Here is a 21,064-nt window from a genome sequence, read left to right as displayed (position 1 = left end):
AGATCATTCACAATAGCCAAAATACAACTCTTTCATGCCCGCCTTTTTGCGTATATTCTCTTTTCTTATCATTATTCGCTTTATCCATCATAGGCAACAACAAAATACACACAACAAGTTTGCAAATACATGGCAAAAGCAAGGCAACAACAAATAAAAGAACAATTCAAATTTTTAAACGGTATTTTGCACAAGAGCGCGCTGCACGCACAAATTCTAAAGCAAAAAAGTAAAGAAAAATATAATTTTTATTAAATTTTAAAAGAAAAGTGTAGTTTTTACTCAATAATTAAATAAAATAAAGTGTTTTAATTGAAAATAATAAACTATTTAATAAAAAGCTTAAGAAATTAAAGTTTAAAATATCAAATTTTTTAAATCACAAAAAAGTAAGTGTTAAATTTATAAGAAACCTTAAATGTCTACATTAAATATTAAAAATAAAAGATTCTTAAATTACTCTGGAAATTGTTTTATATTATAATACAATTAAGCCACGTTTTCTTTGTTCGTTTGTCCTTTTAAATTGTTGTTGTTTCAAGGAGACCATTTTCCTTGTTTAAAGTTTTGAGGTTAGGTTTATTAAAATTAATTTTCCTTTTTTTTTGTCCTGGTAGATAAATAAATTCAAACAAAATGAGTAGAATGGAAGCTACTAGACAAGGTGCTTACAAAGGCAACACTATAAATACCAATGTAAGTTAATTATTTTATTTAAAATTCTAAAATAAATCCTTTAATGTGAAATTTTATTCGCAAGGAATCACGTTTGCGACGCCATGAGGTCACCGTGGAATTGCGTAAATCCAAAAAAGAGGATCAAATGTTCAAAAGGCGCAACATTAATGAGGAAGATGTAACATCACCGCTCAAAGAGTCCAATGGCCAGTCACCGGTACAAATGACCGTAGATGAAATAGTTGCGGCCATGCACAGCACTGAGCCAGACAGACAATTTGCTGGCATGCAGGCAGCCCGTAAAATGTTGTCTCGTGAACGTAATCCTCCCATTGATCTAATGATTGGCCATGGCATTGTGCCCATTTGCATAAGATTTTTACAAAACTTTGAAAAGTAAGTTTAACTTGGTTAAATTTTTATTTTTGAAATTGATAAATTAATAAAATATTCTTTCATTTAGCACTTTGCTGCAATTCGAGGCGGCCTGGGCTTTAACCAACATTGCCTCCGGCACTTCGGAACAAACACGTTGTGTGATTGAAAACAATGCTGTGCCACATTTCATTGCTTTGCTACAATCGAAAAACATTAATTTAGCCGAACAGGCTGTCTGGGCTTTGGGTAATATTGCCGGGGATGGTGCTGCTGCCCGTGATATTGTCATCCAGCACAATGTTATTGATGGCATATTGAGTTTGTGCAATGACAGCACTCCCATTTCGTTTTTGCGCAACATTGTTTGGTTAATGTCGAATTTGTGTCGTAATAAGAATCCCTCACCTCCCTTTGCGGAAATCAAACGTTTACTGCCTGTGTTGTCGCAGCTGTTGTGTGGCACAGATATTCAGGTGTTGGCTGATGCCTGTTGGGCTTTGTCTTACGTTACGGACGATGAGAATCAAAAGATACAGGCTGTGGTTGATACCGGTGCTGTGCAACGTTTGGTTGCCTTGTTGGGCACTGATGAGCCGGCCATTATTGTGCCGGCTTTGCGTAGTGTTGGTAATATTGTTACTGGAACTGATCAACAGGTGAGTTTTTATTTTTGTGTGTTGGAATTTAATTGGAATGTGTGCAAATATTTGGTGTTTTTATTTATGTAAGTGGGAAGTAGTTGTGTAAAAATGGAGTTTTGTATCGAATTTATGTAGGACATTTGTTTACTTTTAGGACAATTTTTAATAACAATGTATTTTTTTAAATTAAAGGTTCCATTTAAAGGGTCACAAATAAATATTATACAAATTACAAACGTCATCACAGTTTGAATGAATTTCATAATGAATAATGAATGAATTCTCATCAAACATGTCCTTGTATTAAGGGTCTGATTCAGAAACAAGATAAAAACATTCTCACCTCTTAGGTTTTTGATAACTGAGTTAGGTCTTTGATAGGAGAGATTTCCTATATATGTGTATTTATCTATGACCGGAACATAAATTTAAAATTTGTATATGAAAACTGAATGTGCTGTTTATCTATAGCGAACGAGTACTTTGAGTGGAAATTTAACAAGTGTTTTGTTATTGTAACAAAAACAAAATACATGTAAAACGTCCACTCAAATCACTCGTTCGCTATAGAAAAACAGCACATAAGTAAAAATTGTTTCCTCCATTGTCTCTCCATTTACATATTACTAAAATATGTGTGGTAGTAAAGAAAATTCATTCATTGTTACCTGTTATTTTGTATTTATGCTGTCCTGTTTTCATTATTATGTTTTTGCAAAGGTTTCCATTTTCTTATTAACACAAGTATAAGAATTCTGTTATGAATGAAGAATTTATCAAAAGAATTTTAATTAAACAAATACAACTAAGCTACTTTAAAAAGCTAATGGTTGATTTAATCATTATTTGGAAACTGAACTTTTAATCTTGAAACCAAAGGAAATTTAAAACAAAAGTAAGGTTTTTATTTTATCATACGTAAGGTAATTTATAAGTTTTGATACAAGAAATTGAGAAACTATTAACGGGATAATGTCAAGCATAGTTTTTAAAGTATCATTTAATTTTTTTTCCCATTTTTGATGTGACATAATTTGAAATGTTGCACCCACTCTCTGAAAATTTTACAATACATTTTAAATAAGTTTTATTAAGATTAAAATCTAAAATTTAAAAAAATTCTCTACTTTTTAATGTGGATTTGAAAGCTGCATTTTACTTCTTACACAGTGTTGTATTTTCTAGAAAATAAAAGAATTTGAGGGCAAAAAAATGCAACAATATTGCCGCAAAAAGAAAGTGCAAAAAACAGGACATTTTCAATAAGCTGTGTTAGGATTAACAGTTGCAATTTTCAGATAACGAAATATTTTAAGAGCAAAATACGTTTTTGTTAGAAACTAATAGAAAAGAACTGAACTATCATATGGTAATGTTGATTATTTACATTTCAATAAGTTGTGTTAAAATTTAAGGATTGAATGTAAAATACAGTACTCTTTTTAACCTGAATTTTAAAGCTACATTTGATCACCTTTTCAGTGTTGCAATTTTCAGCAAACGAAACATTTTAAGAGCAAACGGGTTTAAGACAGTTTTTCTATATAAAATTTGTACAGTGAGTGTCACTCAAAATCGTACAATATATTTTTTTTTAATATTATGAAATTATACAGGCAATAATAGGTGATTATATAAAAAATTAAAAGTCATTTTATTAATTGGAACAAAAAATATGTATTTCAACAAAAAAGTTAACAAAACCTCAATTCGTTAAAAAAATATTGATGAAAATTAAAGAACATCACAAAATTCATATTTCACTTAAATTCGTACAATTATATTAAATTATAATTAAAACTTTAAAAATTAAAAAAAATGTTAATATTAAATAATCCTAATACTTTGTAGGGTATCATTTGCTATTTTTTAGTGCCTTTACGATTTTAAATGAAGCGTTGATATTCTGGGCACTGACAGTCTTACCCAATTTTTTTATTTGTGGATAAGGGCAATTAAGATTATACCCAATTTTCTGATAGGTAATAGCACACACAATATAAAAATAGCATTTTAAAATATTTCCAAAACATCAACTTTCTAAAACTAATGAATAAAATTTGACTACGATGGTGTACGATTTTAAGTGACATTCACTGTATATACAAGTTGCTTTTTTGGGAACAATATGTGTATAACAGTTTTTCCTATAGAAACAATTGCGTATAACAGTTTTTTCTAAAGAAACAATTAGTGTATAACAGTTTTTTCTTCAGAAACAATTAGTGTATAACAGTTATCTCTATAGCAAAATTTGTGTATAACAGTTTCTTTATAGAACAGTTTTTGTATGTTTTTTATTTTTCAAAAGAAACATTTTTTCTATAGTTTTTTCTATAGAAAAATGTGTGTATAACAGTTTTTTTCTATAGCAAAATGTGTGTATAACAGTTTTTTCTAAAGAAAATGTGTGTATAACAGTTTTTTCTATAGAAAAATGTGTGCATAACAGTTTTTTCTATGGAAAAATGAGTGTATGATAGTTTTTTCTAAAGATAAATTTGTGTATAACAGTTTTTTCTATGGAAAAATAAGTGTATGACATTTTTTTCTAAAGAAAAATTTGTGTATAACAGTTTTTTCTATAGAAAAATGTGTGTATAACAGTTTTTTCTATAGAAAAATGTGTGTATAACAGTTTTTTCTATAGAAAAATGTGTGTATAACAGTTTTTTCTATAGAAAAATGTGTGTATAACAGTTTTTTCTATAGAAAAATGTGTGTATAACAGTTTTTTCTATAGAAAAATGTGTGTATAACAGTTTTTTCTATAGAAAAATGTGTGTATAACAGTTTTTTCTATAGAAAAATGTGTGTATAACAGTTTTTTCTATAGAAAAATGTGTGTATAACAGTTTTTTCTATAGAAAAAAGTGTGTATAACAGTTTTTTCTATAGAAAAATGTGTGTATAACAGTTTTTTCTATAGAAAAAAGTGTGTAACAGTTTTTTCTATAGAAAAATGTGTGTATAACAGTTTTTTCTATAGAAAAATGCGTGTATAACAGTTTTTTCTATAGAAAAATTCGTGTATAACAGTTTTTTCTATAGAAAAATGTGTGTATAACAGTTTTTTCTATAGAAAAATGTGTGTATAACAGTTTTTTCTATAGAAAAATGTGTGTATAACAGTTTTTTATATAGAAAAATGTGTGTATAACAGTTTTTTCTATAGAAAAATGTGTGTATAACAGTTTTTTCTATAGAAAAATGTGTGTATAACAGTTTTTTCTATAGAAAAATGTGTGTATAACAGTTTTTTCTATAGAAAAATGTGTGTATAACAGTTTTTTCTATAGAAAAATGTGTGTATAACAGTTTTTTCTATAGAAAAATGTGTGTATAACAGTTTTTTCTATAGAAAAATGTGTGTATAACAGTTTTTTCTATAGAAAAATTTGTGTATAGCAGTTTTTTCTATAGAAAAATGTGTGTATAACAGTTTTTTCTATAGAAAAATGTGTGTATAACAGTTTTTTCTATAGAAAAATGTGTGTATAACAGTTTTTTCTATAGAAAAATGTGTGTATAACAGTTTTTTCTATAGAAAAATGTGTGTATAACAGTTTTTTCTATAGAAAAATGTGTGTATAACAGTTTTTTCTATAGAATAATGTGTGTATAACAGTTTTTTCTATAGAATAATGTGTGTATAACAGTTTTTTCTATAGAAAAATGTGTGTATAACAGTTTTTTCTATAGAAAAAATGTGTGTATAACAGTTTTTTTCTATAGAAAAATGTGTGTATAACAGTTTTTTTCTATAGAAAAATGTGTGTATAACTGTTTTTTCTATAGAAAAATGTGTGTATAACTGTTTTGTCTATAGAAAAATGTGTGTATAACAGTTTTTTCTGTAGAAAAATGTGTGTATAACAGTTTTTTCTGTAGAAAAATGTGTGTATAACAGTTTTTTCTATAGAAAATGTGTATAACAGAAAAATGTGTGTATAACAGTTTTTTCTATAGAATAATGTGTGTATAACAGTTTTTTCTATAGAAAAATTTGTGTATAGCAGTTTTTTCTATAGAAAAATGTGTGTATAACAGTTTTTTCTATAGAAAAAATGTGTGTATAACAGTTTTTTCTATAGAAAAATGTGTGTATAACTGTTTTTTCTATAGAAAAATGTGTGTATAACTGTTTTGTCTATAGAAAAATGTGTGTATAACAGTTTTTTCTGTAGAAAAATGTGTGTATAACAGTTTTTTCTGTAGAAAAATGTGTGTATAACAGTTTTTTCTATAGAAAATGTGTATAACAGAAAAATGTGTGTATAACAGTTTTTTCTATAGATAATGTGTATAACAGATTTTTTCTATATAAAAATTTGTGTATATTAATTTTTTTTATGGAAAAATGTGTATATAGCAGTTTTTTTATAAAAAATTTTCAAAATAACAGTTTTTTCAATAGGAACATTTGTATATAACGTTTTTTTCTACAAAAAAAAAACTTGTATGAACCAAACACTGAACTACGTTTATATTAATTTCATTAAACATTTTAGAATAAAAGCAACGATTTGAATATTATTTTGATAACAAACGCAAATTTAATATCCCCACGTTCTTTAAATCCGAATAACGTTTTCTAGTTTTTGAAATTACTACATTCGACTTACAGAACATCAAAATATGTGAATTCGTTTTAAAAACGAATACGTTATTTTGATTCGGTTTGCAGAATGCTAATGTCAGATTTGTTGTGTGTATCAACTTGTTTGTTTTATTAACTCAAAACATTAGTGCAAACCCTCGTATAAACAATTTTTGTTTAATTTAACTTAACATTGTTACAATACCACAAAAATATCTCTTTACTTTTTTATATTTATTTATATTTTATATCATTTAAAATTTGTTTATTACTTTTCTGTTTAAACTTCACTTGCAAGTAAATTTCATATGCAACATTTTTATTTAGGTTCACCAAAAGAAATATAAACATTTAATAAATAAATTCTTAAACTAAAGTTTAAGCTGTTTCATCTTTAACAAAACATAAAAATATGTTCTAATCTCAAATAAACTGCTTGCCAATTTTTCGAAAATGAAAAGAGAAAATTATTTTAATTTAAAGTTTTCTTAAGAATTTATATAAATAAATATTTGAAGACAAGTTTAGGGAGATACCAACCAACCAACATACAAACATAAATTCATATTCTAGTCATTATGCATATTAAACACAAGATTATGAGGAAGGATTCTTAAAATAATTTATGCATTAAATGAAATGTGAGTTTGCAGTATAACGCAGTAATATTTATATGATTATGTAGTATTAAAAGTAAAAAAGAAAAACTACTGTTTTTAAGAAAAATGTTTTAATTATTAAGTATTTATTATAACAACAAACAAAGCAAAAGTTTTTAGCTTAACTTTTTAAAAAAAAAACTGAAAACGTAAGCATATCACTTTCATTCTTTAACAACTTTTGTCGTCTTGAATTTTTTTTTTGTTCTGCACATGATAGATAATGTTACTTGTGTTTTAAAAGTTGTGTTGAAATAAAACTTCAAAACTACTATCCTTCACTATGGCTCTATAAATAAATTATTTTTTTGTTATGTCAAATGTCTTGCTAATTTATACAAATGCGCTTTTCATCACTTAATTACATTTATTAGTCAGTTTTGTGTTGTATTGTATATGAAATAAAAATTATAATTTTTTTTTAACAGCTCTACTCTGCCTGTGTGCTATTTACTGCTTATTTCCTTAATTTTCTTTAGCTACTTTTCTTCACTCAACTAATTTACATTTATTTATCTTGTGTAGAGCGCTCGCTGTTTCTTCTTATGACTGACACTGTTTTCGAAAACAAAATAGCTCCTTCTTGGCGCTGGCACTTTAGTGCATTAACACTTACTTTAATGTTTGGAGGAGATGAAATGAACAAAGCGATGAAAAAAAAAAAATACTCAAAACACGTAGTAATAACTGATGTGATAGTTATTAAGGGGAGTTTGTTGTGCAAATTGAAGTGAAATGACATGTAGGAGGAATTTTTAAGATGCACTACTTTCAAAAATTATTTGTATTTGCAGAATAAGAAGATTGCTACTTAGATACATATTTACATGTTTTGAAATATAAGAAGAATCGGCCAAATATGTATTGAATACTGTAAAGTTTTAAAAGTACATGAGCTCATTTTCCTTTTATTTAGAGACTTTGGTAAATAATTGGTATTTAAATTCAGATAATTTTTGTTCCAAACTAGTTGACCGCCCGGCTTCGCCCGGTAGCATTTACTAATGTTAGTTCTTCAAGTTTCTCCAACCTACATACACCTGCCTGTTCTTATTTATTTGCAAATAAAATATCTAAATTTGTACTGTATACTTTAGGGAGCTTTTCTTTACAAACCAAGTCCTGAAAATTTCGAATCTAATAAAAAAAATCAGCGCTCCAGCCGTTCTCACGTGATGCCATTACATACATTTCAATGGAAACTTTTACAAATATTCCATATGTAGCCCAAAATTTAAAATATTTTTTTAAAATAATTTTTTTTTTTTTAGTATTTTACTTGTATTGTTTTATTTATTTAAATTAACTGAAAAACAAACAACATAATTAATTATATTCTGAAAAAAGGGAACAAAATTAAAAATATTCACTATTTCACAACTGACAAAACAATGGAAACTTTTAAACTTCTGCAAGAAAGAAGTGTAAAACGAAAATAATATTTAAAAGAACGATGTAAAAAGCATCCTGTTTACAGTTATTTTATTTTTAAATTCTGGTAATTTTTCACAAATTCTTTTTCTAAGTTTTTCGCATAATTGCTTTTTATTCAAAGTTAACAAAAATGGCTAAAGTTAAGATTTGCGAAGACTTAAAAAATAAAATAATTAACGATTTTAAAGCTGGTTTAAAACAAAAAAGTATCTGTGACAAATAGTCAATCACCCCTATCGGCAATAACATGTGAAATTTTGTTCCCATGAAATATCCATTTCCCTCGAAGGGAAAATTGCTATCGTGAAATTCCACATGAACTTTTCATTCACAATAGTTGATTTTGTTCGTAACAGCTGTTTATTGTTTACAAAATTCCATCTAAAAATTCCACAACATGGGGAATTTTTTCACGTGAACAAAGTTGATGAACGAAAAAAGGAAAAGGGAACACATTTCATGTGAAATATGTATTGATTCGCGATAGGGGTGAATAAATAAATCAGCAGTTTCAAAAATTTTAAAGAAATTTCGTGAGACCGGTTCTGTAAAAACTCAACATTTAGGTGAAAGACCTCGTAAGACAAGATAATTTAATAGCGAAAGAGTTCAATAAATTAACAAAAATAACTGCTCGAGAGGTTGTTAATAGCCTAGTATTAGAAATAAATACCCGAACAGTTAGTCGCAGGGCAAAAACCACTCATTTCTAAAAAGAACCGTCTACAATTTGCCAGGGATCATTTAAACTGGTCGATACAGAAATGGAATACTGTCCTATCTTCCGACGAATCCAAATACAATTTAAGAGGCAGTGATGGGAGAACATTTGTAAGACGACCAAATGGAAAAAGATTAGATCCAAAGTACACAAATAAGACTGTAAAGTTTGGCGGTGGCAATATTATGGTATGGGGATGTTTTTCAGGGCAAGGTATTGCCCCAATTCATATTATAAAAGATACCATGACAGGTATAGGATACAGAACCATATTAAACGATGTTATGTATCCATACGCTGAGGAAAATATGCCCCTAGTTTGGAGATTCCAACACGACAACGACCCGAAACACACCTCTAGGGTTGTAACCGAGTGGTTATAATCCAACGAGGTACGTGTTTTGAAGTGGCCTGTCCAATCGCCAGATCTCAATTTCATAGAAAATCTATGGGAAATTGTAGATCGTAAAATAAGGACCCAAAATTATACCAGGAAGGAAGATTTATCGGAGGCGGTTATAAGGGAATGGCAAAATATATCAAAGGAGACCATTGACTCTTTAATTGGTTCAATCCATCGTCGATGTGTAGCAGTTATAAAAAATAAGGGATACCCAACAAAATATTCACCCCTATCGGCAATAACATGTGAAATTTTGTTCCCATGAAATATTCATTTCCCTCGAAGGGAAAATTGCTATCGGGAATATCACGATGAACTTTACATTCACAATAGTTGATTTTGTTCGTAACAGCTGTTTATTGTTTACAAAATTCCATCTAAAAATTTCACAACAAGGGGAATTTTTTCACGTGAACAAAGTTGATGATCGAAAAAAGGAAAATATTTCATGTGAAATATTGATTCGCGATAGGGGTGATTGAGTTATTGCAAAGTTTAGACCATATTTGTTAAAATAATACCTAAGTTTCCATTGTTTTGTTTCAATGCCGTAATAAAGAAATCTTTTAATTTTGTTTTCTCATTTTTACAATTTAATTAATTATGTCCTTTGTTAAATTAAGTTAATAAAAGTATACAAATAAAATACTACAAAAATGTTAACATTTTTTTAAAAAATTATTTCAGATTTTAGGCCAATAATGAAATATTTGGAAAAGTTTCCATTGTTTTGTCAACAACTGTAAGGCCTACTTTCGAAAATTACTTTAACGATAATAAAACTTTCGAAAATGTTGGTATCCAGAAAAAATTCAACACTATTTGTGTTTAATATTGAAAGAAATCTGGCGACAAAATTTCATGACGTCGGTTCATAATTCGTCATAGCTCCCATACAAGGCCTACTTCCGACAATCACTTTAGCGAACATAAATCTCATAAAAATGTTGGTATCCAAATCAAATTTAACAGAAAGAAATAAAACTAGTTAATTTCATGGTGAAATTACTTTCGAAATTCAATCACGAAAATAAATGATTGAAATTTTAAAAGAAAAATGTTTTCGACTTGACCGACTGACTATACTTTCTGGTTTAGTAATACTTTTGTATGTGAAAAACTCACTTGTTCTCTAAACCGAATCCTCGTTTTGCCTGATCAAATGTTTTGGTTTTTAAAACGAATTCACATATTTTGTTGTTCTGCAAATCCAATTCACATGAATTACACGTTTTGCTTTCGAGGAAACATACGTAAATCAATGTATAAAATCATGTGAAATGGCAAAACATTAATTTGTCAATTATTCGTTTTTCAAAATTGATCGTTTTTGAAATCACTAGAAAAAGAATTTTGGTTTTTCGCTCATATCTCTAAAATTTATAAACAAATTTAAATGATTTTCATTAGAAACATCAACAGTTTTGCTAAGAGTTTTGGATTTTTAAATTACTTGAATGTCATCATAATATATAGATTCATAGGGTAACATAGAGACGAGACGTAATTGTCAAAAACCTAAGTCTGTTGTCAAAAACCTATCTCTGGCAACAACAAAATACATGCTAGTCAATGTATTTTGTTGTTGTATCCGACATATGATTTGTTGCATTTTTGTTTGACAAATCGGAGTGTCTCGTCTCTATGTATAATTCTCTATGGATAGATTCTTAACCCATTTTCTCTGCTCACATTTTTATTTAATTATAATTTTTAATGACACAAAAAAACTCCTACAAATGATGGATGAATTCCTTGTAAATATCATCAGACTTTCAAACAACCTGATAAACTAAACATAACGTCCTTGATGATGTCTTTAGTGAAAACAAAAAAATAAGCTAAATTTGCATTGCAAATTAATGGTGGCTTCTTTAACGAACGAACGTTAACGTTAGTGATGGCGTTTATATAGAAAAAGAATCAGTCATGATAAAAAGGAATAACAACAATAAACAGTAAAAAGAAGAGGCTCAGGCGTATATTTTGCTCACTACTTGAGCAACACACACTACAGATACTTAAAGTAGGTATTTGCTTTCAAACGAAGCGTTTTTTTTTTACTCAGCCTCAAAGCACTAGTATGAGTTTCTTAGAGGCTGGCTAAAAAAAAAACTAAAAAAATCAACGTCATGTTTTTAACAACATGCTAAATTTATTTTTATTATTTGTGTATTGAAATAAAAATGAAGGAAAAAACTAAAAAAGCTGCATGAATATTTACACAAAGCAGATGAAAAAGATGTGAAATGACAGAAGTTAAAAGACTTTAGTGGGGATTAGTTTATTCCTTTGTTTTCTGTTTTAAATTTCGTATGCAAAAGCACAAAAATAAGAAAGAAAGAAATGATGAGATGAATTTGTTGTAGTTGATGATGTTGATGTTGCTTTTGTTTGTTTGTTTGACTAGAGCTCGCCAAGTGGGTTCTAAGTGTTTTGGAGCTAGATGAAAAGACAGGAATTGTGTGACACTGACCTAAGTAGATGAGTGGAAATAGGATGTACATAGGTATAAGAAATGAAAGAAAGAAATTGGAAAAGTTTTAAAATTTTCCATTTGCAATCCCATTATATATATTCTGGATCGTTATAGATATAGTCATGTCATGTCAGTCTGTCTGTTGAAATAAACTTTCCGAAGCCACCAAATAACTTACATACATCATTGATACATCAATTTGTTTTTTTTTTTTTTTTAAAGAATGAAAATTCTAAAATCTATCCATCGATTAAAATTTAAAAGTTTCGAATTGTTTGAGGTTGGGCTGAATAATAAATTCGGTTCTGAAAAAAATATTCAGTCGGACTATAATGATTTTCATGATCTTAAAAAACAAAATTTCAATTCAAGATTGCTATTTAAAGTCGAGAAAATCTGCTCAAAAATGGCTGAGATATAAACAAAGAACAGCGACACCTCGATTTTTGAACTATTTTTGATCTATATCTGGATTACTACAACAATATGGATATCTAATGATAGTTATTTCAAAGACATTTGAAGCTTATATAATTCCATAGTAAATCGGTCCTAAAATGGATCAAAATCGTGAAACATAATCACCCCTATCGCGAATCAACATTTCACATGAAATATTTTCCCTTTTCCTTTTTTCGTTCATCAACTTTGTTCACGTGAAAAAAATTCCCCTTGTTGTGAAATTTGTAGATGGAATTTTGTAAACAATAAACAGCTGTTATGAACAAAATCAACTATTGTGAATGTAAAGTTCATCATGATATTCCCGATAGCAATTTTCCCTTCGAGGGAAATGAATATTTCATGGGAACAAAATTTCACATGTTATTGCCGATAGGGTTGAATTTTTGAACCTAGTTTTCACCTATTCAGTTCAAAAATTTTAAAATAAAAAAATTTTAAAATAAAAAAAATTCACCAAAAAATATTTTCAGTCTTTATTTTAAACTAGTTGACAGCCCGGCTTCCCCCGGTAGCATTTACTAATGTTAGTTCTTCAAGTTTCTCCAACCCACATACACCTTCCTGTTCTCATTTATTTGCAAATAAAATATCTAAATTTGTACTGCATACTTTAGGGAGCTTTTTATTACAGTTGACTGGATTCAAAAAAGATCCGAGTATGACCTTTTCACATCTTTCTGGCAACAAATGGATTCCGAAGTGGCCTAGCGTTGTCCTGATTGAATAATACGCTTTCATATTTGGCCTCATATTCTGGGAGTTTTTCGACCAATTCTCGCTTTAAACGCATTAGTTGCGTTCGGTACAGGTTCCCTGTGACGGTGGTCTGGTCAGATTTCAGCCGCTCATAATAGATAGGTTCATTTTGCTACCACCAAATACATGGAATTACCTTAGCACCATGGATATTTAGCTTTGGTGTCGATTCGGCTGGTTGGCCGGGCTTCACATACGATCTCTTACGCTTCGGGTTATCATTACGATTTTTTCGGTGCAAAAATTATTTTCTTTTATAACGTTCAAGCATCATTTCGGACATACAAAATTGACTTTCAAGGTCTCTCGGCGTCAATTCGTATTTCCAATTTCCCTAGGCGGTTACTGTCCAGTGTTAAATACATTCAGCCCAATTATGAATAAAAATTCCCCGGGAGTTTTTTTCCTTTTCCCATTTTTCCTATTCAAATTCAATGGGAGAAAACTCCCTGAGAACAAACTCCCGTGGAATTTTTATTCATAATTGGGCTGATTGTAATTCGAAAAGATTACCTTTCGAATCAAATTAGGGAGTAACTAACCCCCTGCTTTTGGATGAATCCTGCTGCTCGAAAACGTTTTAAAAATGCTGATTGAATAGCTCCCAATGATTTAGCAAGTTCTTGTTGAGTTTGACAACAATCTTCATGGAGTAATGCCTCCAATTCTTGGTTATCATACTTTTGTTGGCTGGTCTTGGGCGATATTTGTCTTCCGTGTCAAAATCACAACTCTGAACAGCCCAAAGCATCTCCGCAAGTTGAAAACTATGGGACACCTTCACCATAAGCTTCAGTGAGCAATCGGTGTGCTTCAGCGGCACTTTTTTCAGATTAAAAAATAAAGCAAAACTTCTCGCATATGACGCTTTGTTGGCACAAAATTCGATATTTTCGAAGAAAAAAGTGGTTTCTGTAAATCGCATGATTTTGTACATTAAAATATGCCTATGTGAATACAAAAAAGCAGAAATTTTCAATAAAGAAACTCCCATGTTCTGTAAATCAAATGACTTCTAAAATGAGCGATTTTCAAAAACGGATAGTCGATAAATTGAAGTTCCACCAATTGCACGTACATTAAATATTTTAGTTTAGTCAAAAGTTAAACTAGTAAATTTCATATTTACAGATTAGAAATTATTTAAATGATTTGTGTTATTGTTCTTGGAAATACAACTACTCGCCCATTTTCTTGAAACCAAATCTGAAACGCGTTTTCATTTTACTTTGGTGTCAAGAAACCTGTTTGTTTCAATGTACAAAATCGTGTGATTTGAAGAACATTAATTTTTGGTTTTCGAAACCACTCGATTTACACAATAGAGAGCAAAAACAATCGCTCTTGTTGTGTTTTAAAAACGTTTCATCCTAGTTTTCGGAATGAATTCAATGTTTATTTTAAAATTTTTGGAATTAGAACATTCATTATCCCAGTTTAATTTACTTATCACTCAATTTAAACAAATTTTATTTTAAATTTTCGTTCATGATTCCACAAACTGTGAGTGTTTTTTTTTAAGTTATTCATTTTACATTGAGCCAATACTACTCTACTACGAATAAGTTGTTAATTTAATTCTTGCCGCCACTTGAATAGTGATGACAATTTTCTGTTCCTGATGCTTACATGCGAATAATATAGAATTTCTAACACGCCATCATCATGACAAGAGTATCGTACGTACGTACGTACGTACGCATTTGCATTTCATACTGTGTTTTCAAATTGGCACCTTATTTTCTACAATTTCACAAATGTTAATGAAATTTTTTGCACCTTTTGCTGGCCTAGTCTAAGGCAGGGTAGGGGAGGTGAATACCTTACCTAACATCTTTAGTTTCTCTATTTTTTTTTATCATAAAGCCACTTCAATTTGTTTAAATTACTTGGCAGTTTTTATTTTTTATTTTTCTGCTCCTCCACCTATAAGAAACTTACATTTTATTTTTTCACCATTAGTTTTGTCTTCTTTAATTTTATTAAATAGCGCAAATGGAATTGTTTTAAGCATATTTTCTATTCCACATTTTCATCTTTTTCTCTTATCTATTTAATGTTATTGCTTTCTTTTTGTATATTTTATAAGAAATATAAAAAAAACCTTACTACACTTTACTTACCTTATTTCTTACATTTTTCTTTTATTTTTTCTTTCCTTCCAGACTGATGCCGTAATTGCTGCTGGCGGTTTACCTAAGTTGGGTATTTTATTACAACATGCAAAGAATAATATTGTCAAGGAAGCTGCCTGGACTATAAGTAATATAACAGCCGGAAATCAAAAACAAATACAAGCTGTTATTGATGCGGGTAAGTTAAATAAAATTTGATTTTTCTGCTGTGTTTTTTTACTTCATTTATTTTTAAAGTGATTTCTTTTAAATTAAAGTAAAATGTATGGGGTTTTTTTTTAATACCCTTTAGCATGAGAGGCAAGGGCTTGTCATTCAGTTTGTAATTTCCATATTTTTCATTTGCAAGCCCATAAAGTATATATGTATATTCTGGATTGTTATAGTTGTCCTTTTGTCTGTCTGTTGAAATCAATTTTCCGAATCCCCTAAATAACTTTTATACATGATTGATACATCAATATATGCGCTATAGTCCAACTTATATTGCTATTTCATATCATGAAAATCGGCCCACAAATGGCAGAGATATAAGTAGAAAACCGCTACGACCCACATTCAGAATTTTTTTCTCACCAACATTTTTTTTCTCCAAGAATTTTTAAATATTTTTCTTAAATTAAACCTTGATGAAGGGTATATCAGATTCGGCACAACCTAATGAATATATCTCTCTTACATGTCCTTTTACAAAATGGTATCCTATTTCAGCTAAGGGTGATTAAAATAAGGTTAGGGAAATCTAAATTACTGGTATCATTTTATTTGATTTAATTTCCCCATCAATTGCAGTGATCAAGCCTTTTCTACACAAATGTTCGTTTAAAATAAAGGGGTCAAAAACAATTAATTAAATACATTGCAGGCACTAGATCATAGCATCTAATCAAATTGAAGGTTTGGTGTTATTTTAACCCCAAGTGTCATTAAGGGTTAATTTCCATTTTTGTGCTGTTATAAATAACTAGACTTCATGTTATAATTTTCTTAAGTTTCATCAAAATCGACCCAAAAATAAATTTAAGGGTTAACGTTTTCCAATTTTAATAAAAATTTCAGAGTATATTTAGAATCATCTGCACTATAATATTCTGAATAGGTTGTACTTAAAATTCATAACACTAAGGAATTAAGTAAAAAAGAGTTTTTTAATATTTATTAAAATATGTTAATTTTGTTGCTACATTTCTTTTTGTAGTGGCCTAAGGCACGTTAATGGCCAGGGTAATTTTTAATAACTTTAACATTTTTATACCCTACACCACCATAGTGGGGAGGGTATAATGCGTTTGTGCAGATGTTTGTAACGCCCAAAAATATTGGTCTAACACCCACCTTAAAGAATACCGATCGACTTAGAATCACTTTCTGAGTCGATTAAACGATGTCCGTCCGTCCGTCTGGCTTGCTGTCCATGTAAACCTTGTGCTCAGAGTACAGGTCGCAATTTTGAAGATATTTCGATAAAATTTGGTGCATATTATTTTTACGGCCCAAGGACCAAGCCTATTGAAACTGGCTGAAATCGGTCCATTATTTCACCTAGCCCCCATACAAATGTCCTTCCGAAATTGGACTTTATCGGTCATAAATGTTTAAATTATAAATGTATCTCCACAAATTGCGCTCCAAATAAATTTTATATATACAAAATTCATGTCACCAAATTTTGTTACGATCGGTCCATAATTAGTCATAGCTCCCATATAGACCCGCTTCCGAAAAACACTTTAACGTGCATAAATCGCTTAAAAATGTTGGTATACTCACAAACTTCAACATAGTAAACTTTAATATAGACATAAATCACACGACCTAATTTCATGGTGATCGGTCCATAATTGGTCATAGCCCCCATATAAGGCCCACTTCCGAAAATCACTCAAAAATATAAATTATTGAAATTTTAATAGAAAAATGTTTTTGCTCTTTTACTTAGTGTGGGGTATTATATGGTCGGGCTTGACCGACCATACTTTCTTACTTGTTTTTTTTTTTACCAATTTCTGTTTTTTATGTCTCATTAGAACGATAATTACGTATTCATTTCGTTTCTTTTATATTAAATTGCAATAGTAATGTTTTAATGGCAACATTTTTCCAAAACCTGAAAAAATTGCATTTTTCTCCACTTGTAAATACATTTCAAAACTTTAGAGGTCTTGCAGCACCTAAAATTTTTTCAGGTTGAATTTTTTTTATCAATGTTTAGCAAACTGGGGGTGAGACTGGCAAAAATCCAACTTTTGTTTATTAAGGGCCACCCTAATGTATCACTTCAATCCAGCTCTTACTCTACATTCCTGATATTTCTGCGTCGATTTGTCTTCTCCACGTATGAACAGGTCGTCCCCTTTTTTTGCTGTCTTGTGGATTCCACTCAATTGCATTCTTGTGATATCATTCCATGACCTTCTCAATTTATGGTGAATCCATCGCCATTTACGTCTTTTTATTTCTGATTTCTGTTGATTGGATTGTTCCTCGGCCAGAATATTCGCCAGAAGATCCTGCGAAGGACATTGGTTCACAAACACCTAGACCTTTTGCATGTATCGAGGGACAGCGTTCCACGTCTAACAACCGTTAAGAAAAGTTGATTTCAAAATCATGTTACAAATGGTTAACTTTGTATGCTGAGAAAGGGAAGACGAATTGCAAATAGGTCTTAAATGATCGAAAGGATGTCTAGCTTTATGTGTATGGTTGTCTTCACCCGACCCACCGTTTTTGGAAATTATGCTCCCAAGATTGCAAATTATTTAAACATTTTTAATTTGTTTTAAATATTCAAAATGTTCTGTTTAAAACTAGTGATTTGCTTTTTTATACCCTTCACTTTCGTGACAAGGGTATATATAAGTTTGTCATTCCGTTTGTAATTTCCACATTTTTCATTTCCGACCCTATAAAGTATATATATTCCGGATCCTTATAGATAGCGGAGTCGATTAAGCCATGTTCGTCTGTCTGTCAGTCTGCCTGTTGAAATCAATTTACTGAAGATCCCAGATATCTTCGGGATCCAAATCTTCAATAATTCTGTCAGGCATGCTTTTGAAAAACAATTTAAAAAAAAAATTAAATTTTGTTTACCCAAAAATATTTAAAAAAATTTATTTTAAAGTATAATTTGGTGAAGGGTATATAAGATTCGGCACAGCCGAATATAGCTCTCTTACTTGTTTTTTTTTTTTAAAAAAGTTGAATATACCACTAAATAAATAGTTTGGGGTTACACCACTTTTGCACTGATAGCATCAATTAGAAACCACTTATTCTACTGAAACACTAGTTATTTTTGTTGCTTAAAAAAAAACAGAAACAAAAATTGCTGTGCTAAAAGCAAGTAAGTAGCTACTCTACTAAATTAAATAATGTGCTGGGTAACTACCACTCATTACAATGTTTAAGTATAGTTTAGAGCGATCAATTCTTTGACTATTCATTCGAACAGATGTATATTTCCTCCATAAATAGTATTACAAATACGGTCAGTATAACAGTTTAAAATGTTGTGTAATTTAATAAAAAAAATTCCTTCTGTAATACCTATGCCGTTTTATTTGTAACATTTATTCAACAATTTAAATTGAACCATCATCCATCTATCCATACACGTAAACATATTTAAATAACCACCTTTATTTCCACTTGAGTGCAATTATTATTATAAAAACAACACATAGAAAAAAACCAACCACCCTGCCCCAATTTAAATAAAAGACAATCGTTATTTACCTTATTTCACTTAAATTTTTGTCCATTATTTATTTTGATTTTGTTTTTTATTTGCAGACATTTTCACCCAAATACGTAATGTCCTGGAAAAGGGAGACTTTAAATCACAAAAGGAGGCCGCCTGGGCTGTTACCAACACCACCACATCCGGCACTCCCGAACAGATAATCGATCTAATTGAAAAATATCAAATACTAAAACCATTCTGTGATTTACTTGATGCCCGAGATCCGCGTACCATTAAGGTGGTGCTGACCGGCCTATCGAATCTGTTTGCTTTGGCTGATAGATTGGGTGGTGCGGAAAATCTGTGTCTTATGGTGGAGGAAATGGGCGGTTTGGACAAATTGGAGAATTTGCAACAGCATGAAAACGAAGAGGTCTACAAGAAAGCCTATGCCATTGTGGATGCTTACTTTAGCAGTGGTGATGGTGCTGAATCGGAGTTGGCACCCCAAGAAGTTAATGGTGCTTTGGAATTTAATGCACAACAAACAAAAGCCCCTGAGGGTGGTTTTACCTTTTAAACATTTAAACTGTACAACGAACGAATGAACGAACACACATTCCCCCATTTAAATTTTCATTTATTTTTATTATTATTATAATTTTATATGTATTTGTTTCCTTTGCTCAACAAAACTGATTACTTAAGCTTCATAATAAAGCAATTGCTTTTGTAGTAGTAGTAGGAGTGTTAGTTAAGTAAAAAAGTAAAGGTATTTCTTTTTTTTGGAAGTTGAGCTTCTTCTTAAGAAACAAACAAATGAACAGAAAAGAAAATGTTTAAAATTTTGTATACAGTATGTATTTTTATTATTGTTATATTTCATTTCATTTCCGTTAAAGAAATTCAGTTAGTTCTCATGTTTTATAAACCTTTAAATTTTAAACTGTTTAACTCTGCTCTTTCTTATTTCGCATTTTTCTCAAAACATTTATTTATAGTATATTATTTTTGCATGTTTTTCTCTCATTATTTTAATCATATTTCGTTTGTTTTTTTTTAAAATAATTTTATTCATATCATATTTAAATTTTATTTCATATTCATTTGTAGGTTCAAAAACATAAATTTTGTATTATTTAAAAAAACAAATCCAAATTCCTTTCCCACCTAAAAATTCTTAGAATTTTATTTAAGGTATTTTTCTCTTTTTTTTAACAAATTTAAAATATGTATTATTATGCCATTTTTACAACAAAAAAAAAAGCAAAAGTTTTATATTTAAGTATTAAACATGGTTTTAAAATATTAATGTAAATGTGTTTTATAATTTAGAAAAGTGAGTGGAAACTATGTGTGTTAATTCAGAAAATTTAATTAATAACAAGCTATCAATCATTGTTCTCAATAAAATAGAAACATAATCAGGAAATCAATTTCGAAAACGAAACTTCTACTTATTTATTGCTTTCGTTTATTAAATTTTGATACGTTTCTTGCATAAATTCTTTTAAATTATTTGCTATTTATTATCTGGTCTTTCTGGTGGTCAATTCCGGCCAAAAATCGATAACTTCTTTATTTCTTCATAAAAATTTTTGAAATTTGGTATTTGTATTAAGAATAACATAACCGATCGATCGATAAATATTTCGATGTTCAAAATACATGGTTTTTGGCCAAAAAAGCATAGACGTTCTAAAAGTATCAAAGAAATTGCATATAAGTGGCTGAAATTTAGTCCAAAAATAAAGAATAACATATGTGATCGAAAAAAAAAAATTGGTCATTCAAATTTCGGAATACATATACAGGGTTTGGCCAAACAATCATGGACGTTTTGAAATTATCGGAAAAATTATGTTATTCATGTAAATGCCTGAAATTTAGTTCAAAAATTAAGAATAGCATAAGTGATTGAAAACAAGTAAGAGAGCTATACTCGGCTGTGCCGATTCTTATATACCCTTCACCAAATTATACTTCAAAATAAGAATTTTAAATATTTTTAGTTAAACAAAATTTAT

At 29.5% G+C, this 21,064-nt stretch overlaps 1 protein-coding gene across 1 annotated transcript; it reads left to right on the top strand.

Annotated features, from left to right (window-relative positions):
* Positions 1–600: 600 nt before the first annotated feature.
* Pen (Pendulin) lies at positions 601–19,799 on the top strand. Its single transcript, XM_065502086.1, has 5 exons — positions 601–696; positions 761–1,074; positions 1,142–1,712; positions 15,380–15,527; positions 19,148–19,799. The coding sequence occupies exons 1-5, from the start codon at positions 637–639 to the stop codon at positions 19,615–19,617; spliced, it is 1,563 nt and encodes a 520-aa protein (XP_065358158.1). The 5' UTR covers positions 601–636; the 3' UTR covers positions 19,618–19,799.
* The last annotated feature ends 1,265 nt before the right edge of the window (positions 19,800–21,064 follow it).

This window comes from Calliphora vicina, chromosome 2 (genome assembly GCF_958450345.1).
Source record: "Calliphora vicina chromosome 2, idCalVici1.1, whole genome shotgun sequence".
In the NCBI taxonomy this organism is placed as follows: domain Eukaryota; kingdom Metazoa; phylum Arthropoda; class Insecta; order Diptera; family Calliphoridae; genus Calliphora; species Calliphora vicina.
This window is presented reverse-complemented; position numbering and strand designations above follow the sequence as displayed.

What these genes read in the sequence shown, in the direction of transcription:
- Pen (XM_065502086.1), top strand. Translation starts at nt 637, where the DNA reads ATGAGTAGAATGGAAGCTACTAGACAAGGTGCTTACAAAGGCAACACT. An exon ending in GCAACACTATAAATACCAAT is followed by an intron (nt 697 to 760) that starts GTAAGTTAATTA and finishes TTTATTCGCAAG; the next exon opens with GAATCACGTTTGCGACGCCA. An exon ending in TTTTTACAAAACTTTGAAAA is followed by an intron (nt 1,075 to 1,141) that starts GTAAGTTTAACT and finishes TCTTTCATTTAG; the next exon opens with CACTTTGCTGCAATTCGAGG.